General features: G+C 39.4%; 2 protein-coding genes across 6 annotated transcripts in view; both read right to left on the bottom strand.

Annotated features, from left to right (window-relative positions):
• The window catches only part of PTPN9 (protein tyrosine phosphatase non-receptor type 9), a 30843-nt gene extending 29560 nt beyond the window's left edge, over positions 1–1283 (bottom strand). Inside the window, exon 1 of the mRNA XM_072402172.1 lies at positions 991–1283. Within this exon, the coding sequence (XP_072258273.1) occupies positions 991–1023 (33 nt within the window). The 5' untranslated portion in view covers positions 1024–1283. The remainder of the gene's footprint in view (positions 1–990) is intronic.
• Positions 1284–9397: 8114 nt separating this feature from the next.
• SNUPN (snurportin 1) lies at positions 9398–18872 on the bottom strand. Of its 5 annotated transcripts, none has more exons than XM_072402165.1 (9): positions 18768–18872; positions 17256–17441; positions 16188–16359; positions 15971–16075; positions 14102–14198; positions 13069–13166; positions 11001–11078; positions 10815–10895; positions 9398–9920 (listed from the first exon to the last, which is right to left on the bottom strand). In XM_072402165.1, exons 2-9 carry the CDS (start codon positions 17411–17413, stop codon positions 9576–9578), a joined length of 1134 nt encoding a protein of 377 aa, XP_072258266.1. In that variant the 5' UTR covers positions 17414–17441; positions 18768–18872; the 3' UTR covers positions 9398–9575. The 5 variants fall into 5 exon arrangements, with proteins under 5 accessions (XP_072258266.1, XP_072258263.1, XP_072258264.1 ...); XM_072402162.1 differs by having other exon boundaries at positions 18763–18781; XM_072402163.1 differs by lacking the exon at positions 18768–18872 and adding an exon at positions 18731–18749.
• Between the last annotated feature and the right edge of the window lie 710 nt (positions 18873–19582).

Below are 19582 nucleotides of genomic sequence, written 5' to 3'. Positions count from 1 at the left end.
TCTTGGTCATTAAAGAGTTACATGTAGATAAAACGCACTGCAGCACATCGCACAAGTGGGAACATCGGAAATAGCTCTCCAGAACGTCTGATGTCCTTGTGTAGCACACATTGAGCGAAGTGTAGTGAACTGTACCGCACATTGTACAGAGGAGGCCTACATGAAAAGTAATAGTGGACAGTGAAATATTAACCTGGATAAAAGTATTAACCCTTCATTGCTCTACATCAGGTTTTCTCTACCGGGGTTCCTCCAGATGTTGCTGAGGGTTCCATGAGCAATTTGTCTCTCAGGTTAGTTTTAGTGACACTGATGGACTTTTTAGCCACCTGTAAGGGCGACATTCCTCCCACTGGTCAATGTACGAACCATTCTTTCCACTGACCACCATGCTAATATGCTGTGGATATAATAGATATAGAAGGGGTTCACTGAAGACTTGAAAGGTAGTTAGGGATTCCACAATTTAAATAAACACTGATATATATATATATATATATATATATAATGCATAGACCTATACGATCTGTAGGTGGTGCAGGCTACATTGCCCATAGCAACTCGCTACATTCCTAACCTCCCACTAGGGATGCATAGCAACCATCTTATCCGTTGCTATGAAGTTAAAAAAACGTATATCCTACGGACTCTCTGATATGTCCAGCGTAGCAGATCACAATCACATTGTTAAGTATCTAGTTATTGACATGAACATCCTGTCCAATCTAAATCTGATCCTAACTACAGACACATGGAACTCCATGCGATTCATCGATCAAACAACACGGTGATGGGCGTTCATCTAGAAATGGGTGAAGCATTAGTATGGTATTAGGATCACATTCCCCCATTCACCGATATTGTAAGAAAATCCTAACTGCATAGCTGTACATAAATGTGAATCACATAGGAGAAATAGGAAGAAATGGGAATCTTGGAGATGATATGTGTTCACCCCACATTCACCCATACAGCATTGTATAATATTACCTGCTCCTCCTCCTGTGTCAGTGCCTGGGCCATGCCTGCTGCCTTTCCCTGCTCAGTTCCTACTCCAGGCTGGGGATCCTGCAAGGCCTTGCTGTGTGTGACCAGGCCTCTGGGTCACAATGATACAACTGCCTGGAGATGGGACAAGCAGAGGCTTTGTAAGGGAGGCCTGCTGCAGATACAACACACAAATGTAAAGGAAGGAAAGTCATACAGAAGATTTAATATAAACGAAGCATTTTCTTAACAGGGGTGTGGGAAAAGGAAGCAGTCATAAAAATAGATAGAGATCCAAAAGAAATCCATACACCCCCTCTAGTGGCACTCATTAATCCTGCACGGTGATGGGAAGCAGCAGCAAAACTACTAACATCACTTATTTTATTCTAATAATAAAAGATCCGCTAATATAAATTACATTTAATATACATTTTAGTGACAAAAAAAATTCACAACACATATATAAGAAGACGTGTCTTAGCCCAAGTCAGATTCTCCTGTTCGCTAAAATGTGAACCTAGGAGCCTGTTTGATGGCTTTTTACAAGAATATACATTTTTCATAGATTAGGATTACAGGTTTAATAATATAGTTTACCTTTCTCACTCTACAGCATGATATGGGATCAGGAAGCACTTGAAACAAATTGTATCAATAAGTAGAAACTCAAAATTGTTCTACAATATTTTTTGTTTTATCTAAAATATGTAAAAAAAAATACATTTGTATGTGACCTCCACTTGTGCAAACAGAATTACATTTCAAGTTCTTGCTCAGGAAAATGTATTTATATATGTGGTCTTCTTTATTTGCTGACTTTCCTTTTGTAATGTGCAGGGATCATCTCCAGACAATAGGGAGGGAAATAAAAGGAGATATCTGTATATAAATGAGGTGTATTTTGTATTTTTTTTATATTCTTTTACATCATCACAGATCTTTGTGGCGTTTAGATGCTTCTACAGAAATATAAATACACAAACATACATTATATATTCCTCCACTTCCTAGATTGTAAACTCTTCGGGGCAGGGTCCTCCCCTCCTGTGTCACTGTCTGTATCTGTCTGTCATTTGTAACCCCTATTTAATGTACAGCGCTGTGTAATATGTTGGCGCTATATAAATCCTGTTTATTAATAATATAGCCCCAAAATGCAAAGCTTGCACAAGGTATTCCAAACTAATATTTGTTTTTTTGGGAATTCTGACCACTTCAATTTATCTACAACACAGTAAAACAGAATACACATACACAATTTTACCTTGCAAGGGATCAGCATCTATACAATCCAGTAAGTAACATAAAGTTCAGTCTTCTGGCTAGGTTTGAGAAGATTGGAGTCTGCCTTTTATTGTATATTGTTATATTAAAACCTGCAGACACTTTTCTGTCTAACGCTGACACTGACCTGGGTGATCCAGCAAACCTGGAATTAATTTTCTAAATCCTGTACCAAATCCAATACAGGTTTGCTGGATCACCCAGGTTCACCCATGATAGTCTATCTTCTGCAGTATTGAAGAGCTTCAAATAAATCAATTCCACTCTTCCTAGAGCTAATGGTTCAGCTGATCTAAATTTGGAGAGTGTGTTGTGTTCTTGAACCTACTTGTTTTACACTTGGGTTCTTATGCCACCGCTCTCCTAGCGTGAAGGTCTCATAGTATCCGTTGAGTAGCTTTGCAGATTTTCTGCCTGAGACACCAGGCTCCAGCTGTCTAAATTTTCTGTTTCCTTAATCAGCCAGGTGGTCCAGAGCCATTTCCTAGTTTGGCAAAGGGATAGAGTGTTTGGCCCACCGGTCCCTTCCAGACCTGTCCTCAATCTCCTAACTCCACAACCATATATATATATATATATATACACACACAGATATTGTCTTGGATCTGAATATGTGTCAGTTTATGCTGTCTGCAACATTACTATTTGTTCTTGCACTTTGTATTTTTTATGTTCCTGCATAAAAGTCAAAATTAAAGTTTCATTGACATATCTTAATGTACAATTAACAATAAAAACAAGAAGTTGCTACTACAGCAAATGCTTCCAACATACAACATTACAACATTTGAGGTGGATAACACTAAGACCACCAAAAATAATCAAGTTATATAGCACCTATTAGAAATGAGTAGTGCTAGAAACCAGTGAGTGCTGTGTTTTTATATTGTGGAAGGAAAACAGTTAGAAGGACAAGATGAGAGAAATAAAACGGAAAAGGAGGGAACAATGGAGGGGGGCTCAAAGAAGTGTGGTGCATTCCAAAATTTATTACTTTTTCTACCTCTGCAGCCATTACTGGGTTGTGTGTGAGATATTCATAAATGTAAATGTCGTTGCTTTAAACTGAGCACTCAGAAACCTTCATGATTGGATTTACACAGTGAATATTTATGCTGTTTATCAACGGGAGCAGACATTGATATTTGTTCTCTGCAGGGCATGTTGGGATTTACTCCATAGTGCACCTACGTTACGTGTACTTGCAATAAATTTTAGGCCGCAAAAACGCTTGTTGATTGAAGGAGAGGACACAGAGATTACACAGCGCTGTACATTAAATAGGAGTAGCAAAATTGTCAACAGATAGTGACACAGGAGGAGGTGTGGACCCTAGAATATCCAGGGTAAAGGAAGGAACACATTCTGTGGTCTTTTGAATGTACAAGGGGGTGCTGAGAAGTTCCTGGCTTTGCCCAGAAAGAAGAGAGCCAGAGTTATGAAATAACACATTTATTCAACATATTCCCCCCTGAGCCTGATGCACTTGGTACAGCGTAGTTGCAGCTTTTCTAGACCGTTCAAATAAAAGTCCTTTGGGTTGGGCAGCAAACCAGCTCTCAGCAGCATCTTGATGTCAGAAATGTCCTCAAAACGTTGCCCCTTCAGGTGTTTCTTCAAATTCAGGAACATATAATAGTCTGAAGGAGCCAGGTCAGATGAGAAGGGGGGATGGTGAACCCAGGGTGTTCAATTTGGCAACCACAATGTTGGACATAGGTGTATGTAGGTGCATTGTCCTGCAAAAAAAGCATCCCTTTGGTCAACTTTCCACGGCGTTTGGTCCTATTTGCCTCCTTCAGCTGGTCCAGGAGGTTAGCATATTACTGTCTGGTGATACTAGAGCCCTGAGGTAGGTAGTCCACTAACAGAATACCATCTTTGTCCCAGAAAACAGACGCCATTAATTTTTTGGACGATTTCTAGGTTCGGCTGTGGTTCGTAACTTCTTCGGCTGTGGGAACCCGCTGTGGCGCCATTCCTTTGACTGTTCCTTGGTTTCAGGATCATAGATGTGGAGCCAGGTTTCATCCTCAGTCACTAACCTAGCCAAAAAGTCCTGTGCAGCTTCAAAATGGGCCAAAACAGCTTTGGATGCTTCAACTTCCTTCTTCTGATCACTGTTCAAACATTTTGGCACCCACTTCACTGAAAGTGTAGTATCCATGTCTAGGATAGTGGTGATAACAAACCCAACGCGCTCCCATGAGATGTCAAGTATCTGGGCTATCTTTTTTGCAGATATTCGCCGGTCCCCAATAATCTGCTCATGGACAGCATTGCAGGTTGCCGGGTCAGTTGAGGTTGGGGGGCGCCCACTGCGGGGCTCATCTTCAACGCTGAAATGCCCAGTCTTGAAACGAGATATTCAGGTTTTGACAGTGCTGTAGGAAGGACACTTCTCCCCCAGTGTTTGTGACATCTCAGTGTGAATGTTCTTTCCTGACTTTCCCTGGAGAAACAAAAACTTCATGACGGTCCGTAATTCCAACACATTGAAACTTGCTTGTACCTCAAGCATCACAGCTTCTCACTAAAAGAAAAAACAGTTTTAAGAATTGCAAAGACCTGATATTTACACAGTTACATACTAAGATATTAGGCTGTCATATCCCCCACACTCATTTTTCAATTTCATCTGGAAGGGGGCAAAGCCAGGAACTTCCCAGCAGCCCCTCGTAAATGCATAGGTGTACTTGTGCATAATGTGGTGACCTGTGAGCAAGATAAGGCACATTAAATGTATTAAATTAGTGTGCAGTGCTTAGTGCATTGTGGATAACAGTGCTTTTTGCGTTGAAGATTTTCATGCTGCTGGCAAGCAGAGGAAGAAAGTTTAAAGGTTTAAAAGCCAATATAAACAGTTTTGAAGTTTACTACTACAACTGTTAGTTCCATGACTATGCACTTTGTAAAGCTCTGCATAATATGTCGGTGCTATATAAATAGTGTAATAATAGCAATAATAATAACTGACCAGGCGTGCTTTAGGCTCCTTGGTGTTTAGAAATCTGCCGGTATAGAATTGTATTAAGGATATTATCCATGCCATTAGTCCTTTCATTTTTCTGCAATAGGGATAAACTGCCACTTCCATGGAATCACTTCTGTGCCAAGAGTTATGTTGCTATGTGAAATTTTCATGAAAATGCCGTGCAGTGTTTTTCTATGGAAATGCACCTGGTGAGTGATCCCAGATGTGATTGTAAAGGCTAATCAATTTGATCAATAATATCTCTTAGGATTACCTGCACTATTACTGCAGTCAATGTATCTGTCATTCAGTGGCTTATCTGTGATGGGTGGATATCTCCAGATGTTGGTTCATTGTTAGTGGCAATTGATTTACATCATTGGACAATATGATTGATGCTGGATCCACTTCTAGAGGTATAAACTTTTTTTTCCAAAGTATGTATTTGTGTTCTTGTTCTGATAAAAGACTTTTTCATTTCATGCAAATACTGTGGATATTTACATATCTTTGTGAGAATACATAAGGGTTACTAATATACCACTGTACTTCTTTTCCTGGGAAGTGTCTTAATAAAGGTAGCTTCCAGATTTCACCATAGGCCCCTGCAAACAAATCCGGGAAAGATGCCCTACCCTTCAAACTTGGCACCCCCAAATGCTAAGGGAAGGCATGCAGCCAGGTATGGTACAAGAGTGGGTCACATACTTGTTGCCCTTTCTTGGTCACCCAGGCAGCACCTGGATATGGATCTGCCCGAAATTTAAGAGGATCTTTTTTAATGTAAAAAAATTACAGCCATACACACAACAAGCCACAACTAAGCATCGTATTTAAATGATTTGTGTACGTTCAATGTTTCCTTCTAAGCCACATGGAAAGATCCCTTACCCCATTGTATTTGTATACACTTCTATAATGCCTGGCTCAAATTATATAGGATGAAAAAGGGGTCCGTTCAATGATCTACTTGTATGATGATTCTATGTATGCAGACTCCCTTACATGGGGACAAAGCACACTATAATCTATAGTCCTTTACATTGCATGTACTGTCTGCTATAGGCCTCTGCTTTCTTTACCAAGTAACACCAAGTGCAAATACAGCTGAAAAAAGCACAGCCGGTAGAGCTTGAAGTATGTGTGAAGAAAGGGTGGTGTCCACACCAGGACAGGATTTTGTTTGACTTCGCCATAAAGGTAGAGAAACCCATCATGAGAAAGATATATAGGCTGACATTGCTGAGCAAGAAACAGCATTTTTACAGGGGTGTTTGGCATCCCTATGCTTTGCCCCATAAACTACCTACAAAGTTTTTTACAAAATGTTTGCACTGACTGCATCTTTCACATATTACATAATAGTATAGGAGTAAAATGAAATCTTATGTAGAGTAAGCAACATAAAAAACATTACCTACATAAGATATCTCAGATGGTTAGTGTTCTCTAAAAGCTCAACATAAATCTCTGGCTTATAGTAATCATTTTAAAAACAGTAATGTTTCAAGGCTCCATTAAGGGGCTACCGCAATGGCAAAAATGGAAAGAAGAGCCCATCATTGCTGCCCGGCACATTTTGTAGACACTTTTATCAAGGTGCTAACCTCTCATAGTATACATTTAGCACGGCTGGACAAATGTTAGTCGCCAGGCTGTTGTGGCATATTGACCTGACCTGCTATCCTAGAAATTAGTTGATGGAAACTTTTCTCTCCTGAATGGGAGTGTGGTTTATTCTCCTTTTACAAGGTAATGCTTCTTACCTTCACAATGGAAACACAATGCACATTGGTTGTCAGTAGGGAAGAATGCCTTGTTATATGAATGGCCAAGGAGAGAAAAGGTAGAACAGATGACAAGAGTACTTCAGTGAATTAGAACAGTTGCCCTCACTTCTGCAGCACTAGAGGTACCAGGTGTACTATGGGCATTTCTACATATGCACAGTAAAAGGTTTGGGGGGGGGTCATCACTTTCAACTATTAAAAAAAAAAGTTTGTGTGGCCAGAGTTGTCTTTTTACATAAAACCTCTAAATCCATCAAAGAAAATTATAGAGGCTGACTGCCTGACTATTTTTTGCATACATTCTCCAAATACGCAAAATATTTAGTCCAGAGGAGTAAGTATAACAGCCAGGAATCCAGCTTTTGCAACATGACTTGAGGATGGACTGCCTCCACCTTTCTAAAGTTTCCTTAAAAAGAAACCTGAGGCTAAACCATAACTACCACTTACATTGTACTAAAATAAAAACTATACAGGGGAAATTTAAAGGTTGTCATTACTATTCTCTCTATTAAGTAACCCTAGTAGGTAAATTATACTACCAGATTAGTCTAAGGTCTTCAGTACTTCCAAAGTACTGCAAATCAGCTGTTCAATGTTTTTCTACAAAGTATTAAAATCAGAGAATGTCAGGCAACTAGGATTTTAGGGACATGGTCATCAGCAGTAGCCTACAGATATGGGTTTTCCTGCAGACACCTCCAGATGCCTAAATGTCTGGCTGTGTTCAGCAGAGAACCCATTGAGCACACCAGTCTGTTCTTACATGAAGTTCTTTGGACTTAGCTACATATTAAAAAAATGGTAACTTGACAGCTGAATCCTAAATGGTTGATTTCATGTTGTAAAGAGCAAAAACTTGGGACTCTATATATATTTTGCTCTAGTCATTCAAAAATGTACACAGCCCCAACCCTTGAGTGGTACTTATGAGAGGTACTCACTCTTGTCTTTTCTTTTTGTTCTGTTTTTTGATTGGTTATATTAAAATTTATTTCTTGAGGAAAAGTTCTGTACAGATAGTAATATAGCTAATAAAATTTGTTTATACAGTTGTTACATTGTCTTTCTATGTGTGTGATAAGTTTTGCATCTCTGAATATTGTTCTAATTTTTCTTTGCATATAGTTTTAATGAAGCTTTGATTTTCTTTAATTGTACACAGACATAGAGAAACGTGTTTGTATCTTTCTAATGTACATAAGAAACTACGTTTTGTAAAAAAAAAAAACAGGAACAAACAAAGAGAAAAGACTGGGTTTTTTTTCTCTTTGTCTTCTTGTTTTTGATATATCACCGTTGGGGTAGGCAAACATTACACTGATTAAGCAATAGGAGTTACGCATTTTCCTCTCTCTTATTTTTGTATGTTTTGTAAAAGTTCTGATTTATCACTTTTGTTATATTTTTATACCTGCAAATGACCTGTGAAAAAATTTTTGTAACCTTTTTTTCAAAAAATCTTTAAAATACAAAAATGTACACATGTAGCATTTCCTATTATGACAGCTGTGCTCTTTTGATAATGACCACTAGATGGTAGAACGAATCATTATTTTTAATAGGAACTGAAAGGATAGACCTAGAGATTCAACCACCTATCAGCGAATTGCAGGGGGAATAATTTATAAATAGAGCCCATAGATCAGCTTTTTGCAACCTTTTACAATGGAGGAACCCTTTAAAAAATAATCTATAGATCTCAGAAACCACCGCTACAAATAGTTATATTTACAGCTCATAGTACTTTGGCATGATCAGTAAACTGTAGACCAGACTACAGAATTGTAACATCCCCTCATGTATGCAATAATACTTTGGAAAGAAATAATTTTACAGCAAAATAATATTTAAGGCGAGAAAGACAAATGCAAAAAAAAATTGTAGTGGGCCTTTATATCTGTGGGCACGGAAGAAATGCACCATTCCCTTGGTGGTTACCAATAGAATTAAGCTTATCGTACAGAGGAAGTCTGTGAAAAAATTACAAATTTACTACTAAAATGGAGCGGTATGCCCCGTGACCTTGGTGGTCAGTGGGGAGGAATGCACCGTTACATTAATGGTCAGTGGGGAGGAATGCACCGTTACATTAATGGTCAGTGGGGAGGAATGCACCGTTACAGTCAGTGGGGAGGAATGCACCGTTACATTAATGGTCAGTGGGGAGGAATGCACCGTTACATTGGTGGTCAGTGGGGAGGAATGCACCGTTACATTGGTGGTCAGTGGGGAGGAATGCACTGTTACATTGGTGGTCAGTGGGAAAGAATGAACCGTTACTTTGGTGGTCAGTGGGGAGAAATGCAGCGTTACATTGGTAGTCAGTGGGGAGGAATGTACGGTGGTCAGTGGAATGTTGTTTTCTTATTAAAACATATTTATTAGAAATTCCTAAAACACTGTACAGATTGTTACTGCATTGGCAAGTTTAAAGAAATGTTCCCTGTGACAGAGATAGTGATGTCTATGCAAGACAGAGAGTCTACTGGAGGAACTGGAGCAATGAAGCAGATAGCTGTGCAACAGTAGGTTGCTCAAGAAGAATCCATTCTAGTGGAACTGAAGGAATTCTGGTCATCGCAAGTCTTTGATCCATTCTCTCCTTCTATCCCTTCACTAGTTACTGACTGATCTGTAGGAAGTGTGGAGAGGTGTTCTAGTTCATATCGGCCACCTTCTGCTGCTCCCTTCCCTTCTTTCTTGTGTTCCAGGATCTGCCGCATCTGCTCCTTTGCATATGCTGGTTTCTCAGTAAGTGGTCCTGGTGGTGGAGGGAAGCCCAGTAAGTCAGGAGCCATATATGGACGAAGCCACCCCACCAGCGGAGTGCTGCCTGGAGTGTAGTGGGTGTGCTTGTGGTAGAAAAGAAGGCCATCCACCTACAATTGAGTTAAAATATGACATATGAGTTCACAACCACTATAATGACATGTGAATTTAACATTGCTTTGTTACAACTATCCCAGAAAGTATCTGTTAATACCATTTAACATCTCACTGCTCCAATGACAAATACTTAAAATTGTAAAATAAAAGTCTAAAGGAACACAAATCAAGAGGCCTGTTTTTGCCTTTACTTTCTTTGTCCTCTCATTTAGATTTGTACATAAGAGAACTTTTTTTTTTTCAAATAGGTGTGGTACTAATTATCACAAAATATATCCGTGGCTACAATGGACAGATTTGTCACCAACTACTCATGGCTATGAATTTAGGCATTAGATCATTTATTCCAATCCAAACGGCTGAATAATACAGGTTGCCAAACTAGGTGGGTCACTTTTACGCTCTGGATGCATAATTAGCTTTTAACAATAATATCACCTTCAAATGAAAAACTGCAGTTCCAGAGTTTGCTGTGTACATTTATTTGAAGAAGATATTTCCAAATGACTGATCTTTTCTTAAGCACAGTAGTAACATGTAACAGTTTCTGTTGTATATGTGGGAATGTTGAAAAAAAGCTACTGTAGAATCTTAGAGGACATGCACTTAGGTGCAACATTCACTTTTATGAATGCAGAATAATTCTTGCTAAATACTGGAGTAACTTAAGCTTGGAAGTTCCAATTTTCTTGCATAACATTAGCATTTATATGTCTCTCGTTGAACACAAACTGTCTGTAGTGAAACACAGCAAACCAATCAGATTCAAATTGTCTTTTAAGTACAATATTATTGGTCAGTAGGGTCAAACATGGGCAATTCTTATTGCACACAATCCAATACAAGGCCTATAGTTATTGAGATATACGATACAGTGTACACAATACCTGGTAGGGAAATGTTTGCATTAGGACGTTCTGTATGGAATCCAGGCAGCAGGAGAAGTTCTGCAAACCAATAAACTTGAACTTTAAAAGAAAAAGGGAAAAAAAGGAGTATAAGATTTGTAAATATCTAGGAAAAATACTGCACCCTTTGCAGCATGGTTTATGACCTAATATCTGACTACTCACTGGATTAAGCTTGGAAATATCATCAAGTCCTTCCTGCTCTTGAAGTTTTGACTGAAGCCAATAAAAACGAAAATCAGTCTAGGGAAAAAAAAATAATGAGATTGTGGCTATTGATTTAAGCTGAATATAAGACAAACAGCTATATACAGTACACAACTGAAATACATATGAGAGCAGTTTACCTACATACATAGAAGAAGGGGTCATATATTTAGTAGAACAAACACCAATATCGCCCATTAAGCTCAATAATGCCCAATACAATATAGTTTGTGCTGTGTATATTATTTCAAATCAAGATGTGGATAAAAAAATATCTGTAAAAAGATACATTTGTCACAAACTGTTGAAAACGTATGTATCCCTTTGACATTTTGCTTTTTTCCTAATATAATGTTTACATGAGATGATGTTCATACAATGCGTTTCTTAGAATAAGAGCCATTTAATTAGGAATGCCTGTCCCTTCTGTAATAAACCTGACAGTTTAATTTATGTTAGGATTTGGTTCTGCTTTAAGCCTAGAATTGCTTTATCTTACACCTTTCAAGCCTTCCTAGTGACACCATTCATTACATTTAGGAACAATAGGGGTTAAAGCCAGCCATAAGATTTACCTGGAATGTTAAGTTTTTATGTTATATGTAACTTCAGCTGATAACCTCTATCATCTACTGACTGTTTTCACATGGTTGTTCCTGAAGATAGATCCTGCTCATTTGTTTTTTATCACACCCTTAGGGGTACATTTACCGTGTTTCCCCGAAAATAAGACACTGTCTTATATTATTTTTTTCTCCAAGAAATGCCCTAGGGCTTATTTTCAGGTAGGGCTTATATTTTGAGAAGAACAACAAACCGCAAAAAAATTAACATTTATTTCAAACGTTATCACATTCTGTGACATCATGGTAACTCTGTAAGTAAGCTGTGTGCTGTGTCCTCCCTCTTCTACCCTCCCCCCCTCACCAATCAGTCCTGCATCACTGTGCTCTGGAAGAGAGATGGGACAGCCTTATCCACGCTGTTCTCCCTTCACTCCCCCCCAGCACAATCAGTTCTGCACTGCACTGGAGGAGAGGTGTGGCATCCTCAGCGTCCTCTCTTTTCTCCTCCCCCCACCACGATCATTTGAGAAGGAGAGATGTGACAGGCTCAGTGTGCCCTCCCTTCACATCTCTCTCTACAATCATCAGCTCTGCCCCCGGAGAAGTGATGGATAGTGTGAGCCTGGAATACTCGTATGTACGGGGTAGTGATGTTGTGACAGTCCTGCACTCGTGTGACAGTCTGTGATGTCCTTTACTTTCTCCCCCACCACTATGTACAGTATGTGCTGAAGATATTCTACGGTATTAAGCTGGGGCTTACTTTCGGGGAAGGGCTTATATTTCGAGCTTGCTGGAAAACAGCCAAAAATCCTGCTAGGGCTTACTTTCGGGGGGTGTCTTGTTTTCGGGGAAACACGGTATAAATTATTCACGTCAATTCATCTAGATGTTCCTTGACAGACATTCAAGTCCCTCTACATTTTTCATTTGAATGTATAGACCTGTTCTGCCACCTAGTGGCCAATTGTCAAAAGTAACAACAGTAAATGCATATTAGTGGTTGCCAACCTTTTGGACCACAGGGACCACTAAATTTTTAGACTCCGGACCACGCATGCGCGAGGAGCAGTGTGTCACTCAAAGGGGAAGAAACTTCCCCTTTAGTGACATGATGCCAGAACCCACCCACTCTCCCAACGCAGGTCTGAGTCCAGAGACACAACCTGCCCATCGCCCGAGTCCGTGATACACACAGGGGACATGTTTCTGACTGGTGCACCCCCCAGGGGAGTCAGGAGCAAAACCCCACTGGAGGGGCGCACTGGCCAGGGCCGCGGACCACCAGTTGGCGACCGCTGCTATATATTTTAACAAAATTATGGGGGAATCTAGGCCAAATTGACAGGGAATAATTTATAACTACACACAGTGTGACGTGCCCAGGTTTGATACAGTGTACTTTTGAGGGGAGCAACTGTGCATGCATGCCAACAGTAACAGATAACAAATGCACTTACCTGGCAATCATAAACTGGATGTCCCCTCCAACACATGACATCTAACACATAATAGGTCCGAGATGCCTCGTTGAATATACAGTCCAAAATAGTGTAATCTGCAGAGGAAGAACACAGAATGTTTTATTTTTGATACTACTATTTTTTTCCAACACAAGAAAATGAGCAAATCAAGGTAATACATTTTATGGAGATGGACACACATACAGTTGTGATTACATTTTATACTGTTCCAACAAGTGTGATCGGATCCTGTCTCTCTAAACAAATGTTATTTCACCATGCTAAAAAAAAATATATTCCGGCCAATCGAACCAATGCTGTTAAAAAAAAAAAAAATAGATGATATAGTTTTTTTTGATAGCATTACACACAGCAGTTTTGTTTTTCCAAAACCCTTTTTGTAACATTTATTAATGTCTTATTATCATCCTGCCCACAGATCTTTTTTTGTCCACTTCTTTAAACAGGCCAAGTTGTCCAGCAAAAGTGAGGGTGTGCTCAAAAACCTGTACAGCCAAAAGTGACTAGCCACTTTTAGGAACCGTGGCTCAATCTGCCGCAGCCACAAGCAAAAACCTTTCCCATTCAAATCTGCGGTTGAGCCCTAGGCAGAATGCTGCAGCCCACTGCAGGTCTGAATTCACCCTTACAGATGTTGGGGCAAATCAATTAATAACGAGCAGTGTGCTTACAATGATCAGCTTTTGGACCATAGTTTTTACTTTTGCTGGAGTTATATACAAAGCTGCTGTGTGACAACTACAAAACACCCTGTTACAAGAGAGATGTTGGGAAACAAGGACAACACTGTGAATGGACACATAGGTCAGGCATCCATCCATGAGAGAAGATGATAGGATCCCTAAATTCAAATGTAACATAAGTTGAAAGTGTGATGAAAATTAGCTCACACTAAGTAAACAAAACATAACTGGCAACAAGTGCCTATAAAGTATTGATCTTGCCCACTGCAAATGTGAAAATAACAGCTAACTTTACTATTTACCATTACACACAATAGATCCCTCACCTTTGCCACTGGAACTGTTGTGTCGGTTTCCACCTGGTAACAGGGAAGGAAATCTGTTCACACAATATCCACTCTTAGTATAAGCTGCAGTGGAGCCCTGGAACAGAATTAGGAGTGATAAACATTACAACCAATGAATACCTTGTGTCTGATTTTAACAGCTACACCTTTCAAATAAAAGAACAACTGTCATACAACTGTTTGTGGTTTGGCTGTATCTTGCTATAGTACTTGAGTCACTGACTTGTAACAAGCGTGCAATTAGTGTCATAGGAAAATTAGAAACACAGTAGGATCTTCATAAAACAGAAGGTATTTTCAGGACTCGCTTCCATAACAGATGAAAACAGGTTTACATTTCTTTTTAGGTTAGTGAAGTGTGCCTTGCAAACCATACCTTTGTGCTCATGTGGCAAACTGCAAATCCAAAATCAATGTTTTAAAGTACAGTTACAGCCTAAAACTATACAGATGTTTCAGACTAGTGATCATCATCAGCACACCATATGGAAACCACAGAATAGGGTTTATGGAGCGACACTTTTTAGCCCACCTCACCATAACATGACATGATTGTTCCACTGGGTCTGTTTTTTTCTGTCTGTTTTAGCCATGGTTTCCATAAACTGCACCAATGACGGTAAACCATCCTAAAACAGATTAATGCAATTTGGAATAAATGGCTAAAAATATTAGGATGTATTTATACTATAAACTAACATGACTAAATGTGCATTTGGCCACAAACAGGCATAAAGGAATAGCTTGCATGGCTCTATCCACTCTCCTAAAGCAAAAAAAATAAACATATTTTTTGGATCTCAAAAGAAAGCTCGACCTGTAATTGCCTTTTTTTTAATGAAAGTTCAGTTAGGTTTTAAACTAATAAGCGGGGCTTTCTTATTTTCTTTTAGTCCACTTTACCATAATGTGTCTTACATCTATCTAATGACTTAAGGGATGAAAACCAAAGTATTGATAGGAGAGTAGCAATCCACATTTTAGAATGGGAGGTCAGCAATGATAACCAGCACAAGTCTTCCTAAAGAAGATCCACAACAGAAAAGAAGACAAACAAGAAGCTTTTCACAAAAGTACAATTAAAAACACTTTTACGACTCTATTTTATTCAGTATATCCTTGGAAGAAAGGAACATGCTGTAAGCATTCCACTGTGCTAAAGGCACCCCTGAAGAAGTGAACATTGCCATGGAAAAAAACCAAACCTTTTCTCCTGGTACCTAATTTCATTGTAATGGGTTACCAGTTTCTAAGCAAAAACAAAATAGCAAGCTTTGCTGCAATGAGAGGGTTAATTAAGTTTTACAACGGCAGCAAAGGATGATGGAATTTGCCTTGCCTAATCATTGCAGTGCTATCCAAATTGCCAAATTTATCCTAATAAAACATGATATACTGACAAATGTAATACAGTCTAAAATGATACTTCCTTCTATAAATAGCCCAAATGTAAAATGCATATACCCAAAACCAAGCTCAGCTTTTAATGTTCAAACTTTTAAGTAGCAGACTTCATATTGCGACTAAGCAGGAAAAAGTTGCAACAGGTTCGTTAATGTAGTTAACATTAACCTGAGGAGCTGTGTAGGAGCTGGTAAACTGAGTGCCAGTACACTTATAATTATTGTTTAGCTCTGCATCTAATCAGCACTTGTTTCATTAAAAATTGCAATGGAGCCATAATTACAAGTGATACCAATGACACACCCAACTGAACAACACAACTACCATTATTCATAAAAAAACAAAACAAACAAACAAAAAACAACTTGTTTTAATGTAAGATAATGAGGACAATTTTGGGGCCGCCTAAAGTGGATGCCGGGGGTATACATACAAATAGCTCACCCTAGATGCCACAATCAAGGAACGTTTTCCAGTGGGGCACACTACAAGAAGCCAGAGATCAGTCAGATCGGGAGGGACTTCTATTAACCACTCAGAAAGCATTAGCTGAAGGGGGAAAAAGACAAATAAGTAAGCAAGTAAAAACACAGGAGCTAGGCAAGAGATATAAAACGAGCTCAAAATAAACATGAATTAATGAAATGTTGGCTTTAATAACCTGGTTAGCATAATGCCTTGGCAGCTTTTTGCCAGGATCTACATCCATATCTTCTTCATCTCCCACTCCATCATCTTCTTCGTGTTTATGGTCTACCTTCTTCTCCTCCTCTTGTTCTGTCCAGTCATCTTCAGCCAGGCGACGGGCATGGTTTACATAATCTAATCGTTTCCTAAAAATGACACATCTAGGCATCAAAGAACTAATATTTTCTCCATTACCCCCTAAAAAAGAATGAGGGAAAACTTCAAAACTGACCTTGGATGACTCCCAAGCTCAAAGTGTAACCATATCACATCACACAACATTCCTTTTTGTCTAAATAAAAGTGTATCTCATGCTAGGAGAACTAGAAACGTCTAAAAGACACATACAATTCTACTTGATTTTTTCTTTAAATGCACGTTGAGAAGCCCCAATGCTTCAAAAGTTCTTTGGTCAAAAGAAACAAAAACTAGAGCTTTTTAGTAAGTCACAGCAGCTCTATATTCTTACAAGTAAAAAGCAATGTTTTGCAAGGAATGCAAGCTATACCTACTGTGACGCATCAGAGGAGGCGCCATTGTAATATAGCATTGCTTTGCTGCCTGTGGAATCAGTTGACAAATCTCCATGGGGAGCTATGAAATCACATGATTGAAGCTGCCAATCCCCCACTACTGCAAGGGTTGAATGCTTGCTTCAGTTTAGGGGGAACATAACAGTACCATATTTGACACTTGTACTCTCCACTTTTCTTTGACACTCCAGCATGTGGGCAGGCCTTCAGCATCCTCGCTTATAAGGCAGGACTCATGCTTCTGCATTATTCAATGACCTCATTGCGCATCCAACCATAAGAATGGCAAGGGGGCTTAGGGGAGTGATCATAAAGCTGAAAGGAGGCTTAATTGCTTCTTATATTACCCCTAGCAAAAAAGCATTTAATCTTGCAGTAAGGGGGTGGTGGCGGCACTGAAATTAAACATAATGCCCACTGTTTCTGTCTAAGTTGTATGCCATGAGTCTTCTTGCATGGTAATGACCTAGTAAAAATTTTCAATTAGTTAAGAATATTCTGTTACTCACGCTTTTTGTAGTTCCAGAAGTTTCCTTCGGCGTTCACTTTGCTCTAGAGAGCTGTATTTGCCTTTGTACTGTGCCAGTCGTGGATGGGGAGCAGACGGACTGTTGAGATCTGAAGAAACCGAGAAGCTTCCAGCGAGGACTTCTGTGAGGCTGTCCATTTTGAGATTCTGGGAGACACAGAAAGCCCTGAAAAAAATAAAATTATATATACTGTTTAAAAAAAAATAAAACTTCCTAACTACTGATAAAAGCAAACCCCTGAAAATACCTATTTGTCACACTAGATAAAGCAGGTGGCATAAATGTCCTGCAATAAAGGAGAATCAGCCATTTAGAACCTGTAAATATCTAGTACTGTGACATCCTCACCAGTTCCCAGCTCAACTAACCCCATTGGTAAAATTTAGACACAACAAACTGGTAAAAGGTTGGCAAGTGTTGTTAGTATTTGTTTCCTCTGCTCTATGCTTACTGATGGTCCAGTGTTGAACCCAGAACTTTTTTTAAGTTGAAATGCACCTATTAAATATACCAAAATGATAAATCATAACAAAATCTTTAAAGTTTAAGTGTAACAAAATGATTACATTTAGTTTATTACAAAATTATTGAATCTTAGGTAAGTATTACACATTTTTAGTGGAATATTTGTTTCAGCTTGTTTGAAATAAGTTTATGCATATTTAAACTGGAGAGCAGTTTTTATTTCAAGTTAGGACCATTTCAGAGTTTTAATGTCTTTTTGCAGTGTCTACATTTTTCTGGAGACCACCAAAATTTTCTTGTGACCTGCCAGTGGTCCAGGGAACACTGGTTGGCAATCACTGCTTTAGATTATTGCGAAATGATCACTTTTTCAGCAACAATGTCCCATTGGGCACTTTACAGCCAAAACATACTAACTGGAAAAATAATAGATTATATAGAAAGATGGTGGTGGTGTTTATGTACAAAACAAAGTCTAATATAAGGTTTCCCATGGAATTCCTCTTTAAAACATGGATTTAAACCTCATGTAGAAGAATCATTCACACTAGAAGAAAGTGTAAGCAATTGTAGACAATCAGACTGCTGTACCATCTGTGTGCTAACAGAGGGAGAGCGTTCACTGATCAGAGGGACGACCTCATCATCTCCCTGCTGCTCCTTTATTTCCCAATCAATATGATAAATGTGAGGTTTTATTAGAACTGCTGCAGTTCAAGTTCTGCTCTTGCTGAAATACAAATCCTTAATCATGCACAGTTACAAAGATGCATCCACTGGAACTAAATATTTAGATGCTTTGCTGTAGCTCAGCTCACAATGCATTGGAACCTATATATATATATGTTTATATTATATATATTTTATTGTCACATGATAAGCAAAGAATAATATTATGCTAGAACGGTATCAGTACTGAAGGTCTGGTAATGTGGCTGACTGATGGTCCCGGTTAACGGGTACCGGGCTGTCATCTTTCCCACTACAACCTGTACAAATCACCACTCCCGCGTTCTCCTACCTTACCTCGTGACGTCACTGAACCTGCGACACAAGCCCGGCCCGGAAGCGCTGTACCGGAAATCACTTTGGGTCACGTGAGCATTGAAGTAATGATTTTTTTGCCTAGCTGCGAATTCGTCATACGGAGGTTGGCGCTGTGTGAAGTGACGGATTCTGTATTATACACCGTCCAGCCTGTACTTCCTCTATAACCGCCCCTTATAGCTTTCTATAGGGCGGAATAATAGAAATGGCCGAGACCGACTGCATGTTTTCCTCAGTAATGTAAGGCGCACTGCTCATTCTTTATTGGAAACCTGTGGTGACAATACATAGAAATGCTGTCACAGAGGTGCAGTGGCGGTAGTACCTTTCCAGGCATTGACCTTAAACTGGAACTAAAGCTTAATAAAAAAAAATGGTGACCAGGCCAGACTTTTATTGCAGAAGGGACAGGTATCCACGCCATATCACAGTTTTTTAAATACCCCCCTCCACCCCCCGTCCCCACCCCAAAACAGGGGCTGCCATCTTCATCGAGGTTTCCCCTGGGTGTCAGATCTCTGGGCATCTTGATTAGCGGGGCTGGGATGATAGCATTCCTGCTTATGTGCCGAGTGAGATCGGCTAGCCCCGGGGATGCCAGGATCTCGGGCACATCATACAACGTGCCAGGGTAGCTCAGCATCGTACTGTTTACCTAAAGCAAAAAAATCACTCATTTAAAGAGGAAATAAACTGAAAAATGCCCAAAACAAAAAAAATCTACTTACCCACAATCCCACGGGCCAGCCGATCGTTCCGGAGGTTTCTTCCATCGGGTCCCACGTCGTCTTGGT

This window comes from Pyxicephalus adspersus, chromosome 2, assembly GCF_032062135.1.
Source record: "Pyxicephalus adspersus chromosome 2, UCB_Pads_2.0, whole genome shotgun sequence".
In the NCBI taxonomy this organism is placed as follows: domain Eukaryota; kingdom Metazoa; phylum Chordata; class Amphibia; order Anura; family Pyxicephalidae; genus Pyxicephalus; species Pyxicephalus adspersus.
Note: the sequence above shows the minus strand (reverse complement) of the source record. Positions and strands in the feature narration are given on the sequence as shown.

What these genes read in the sequence shown, in the direction of transcription:
- SNUPN (XM_072402165.1), bottom strand. Translation starts at nt 17,413, where the DNA reads ATGGACAGCCTCACAGAAGTCCTCGCTGGAAGCTTCTCGGTTTCTTCA. An exon ending in CAAGGCATTATGCTAACCAG is followed by an intron (nt 16,076 to 16,187) that starts GTTATTAAAGCC and finishes TTCCCCCTTCAG; the next exon opens with CTAATGCTTTCTGAGTGGTT. An exon ending in ATCCAGTTTATGATTGCCAG is followed by an intron (nt 11,079 to 13,068) that starts GTAAGTGCATTT and finishes TTTTTTCCCTAG; the next exon opens with ACTGATTTTCGTTTTTATTG.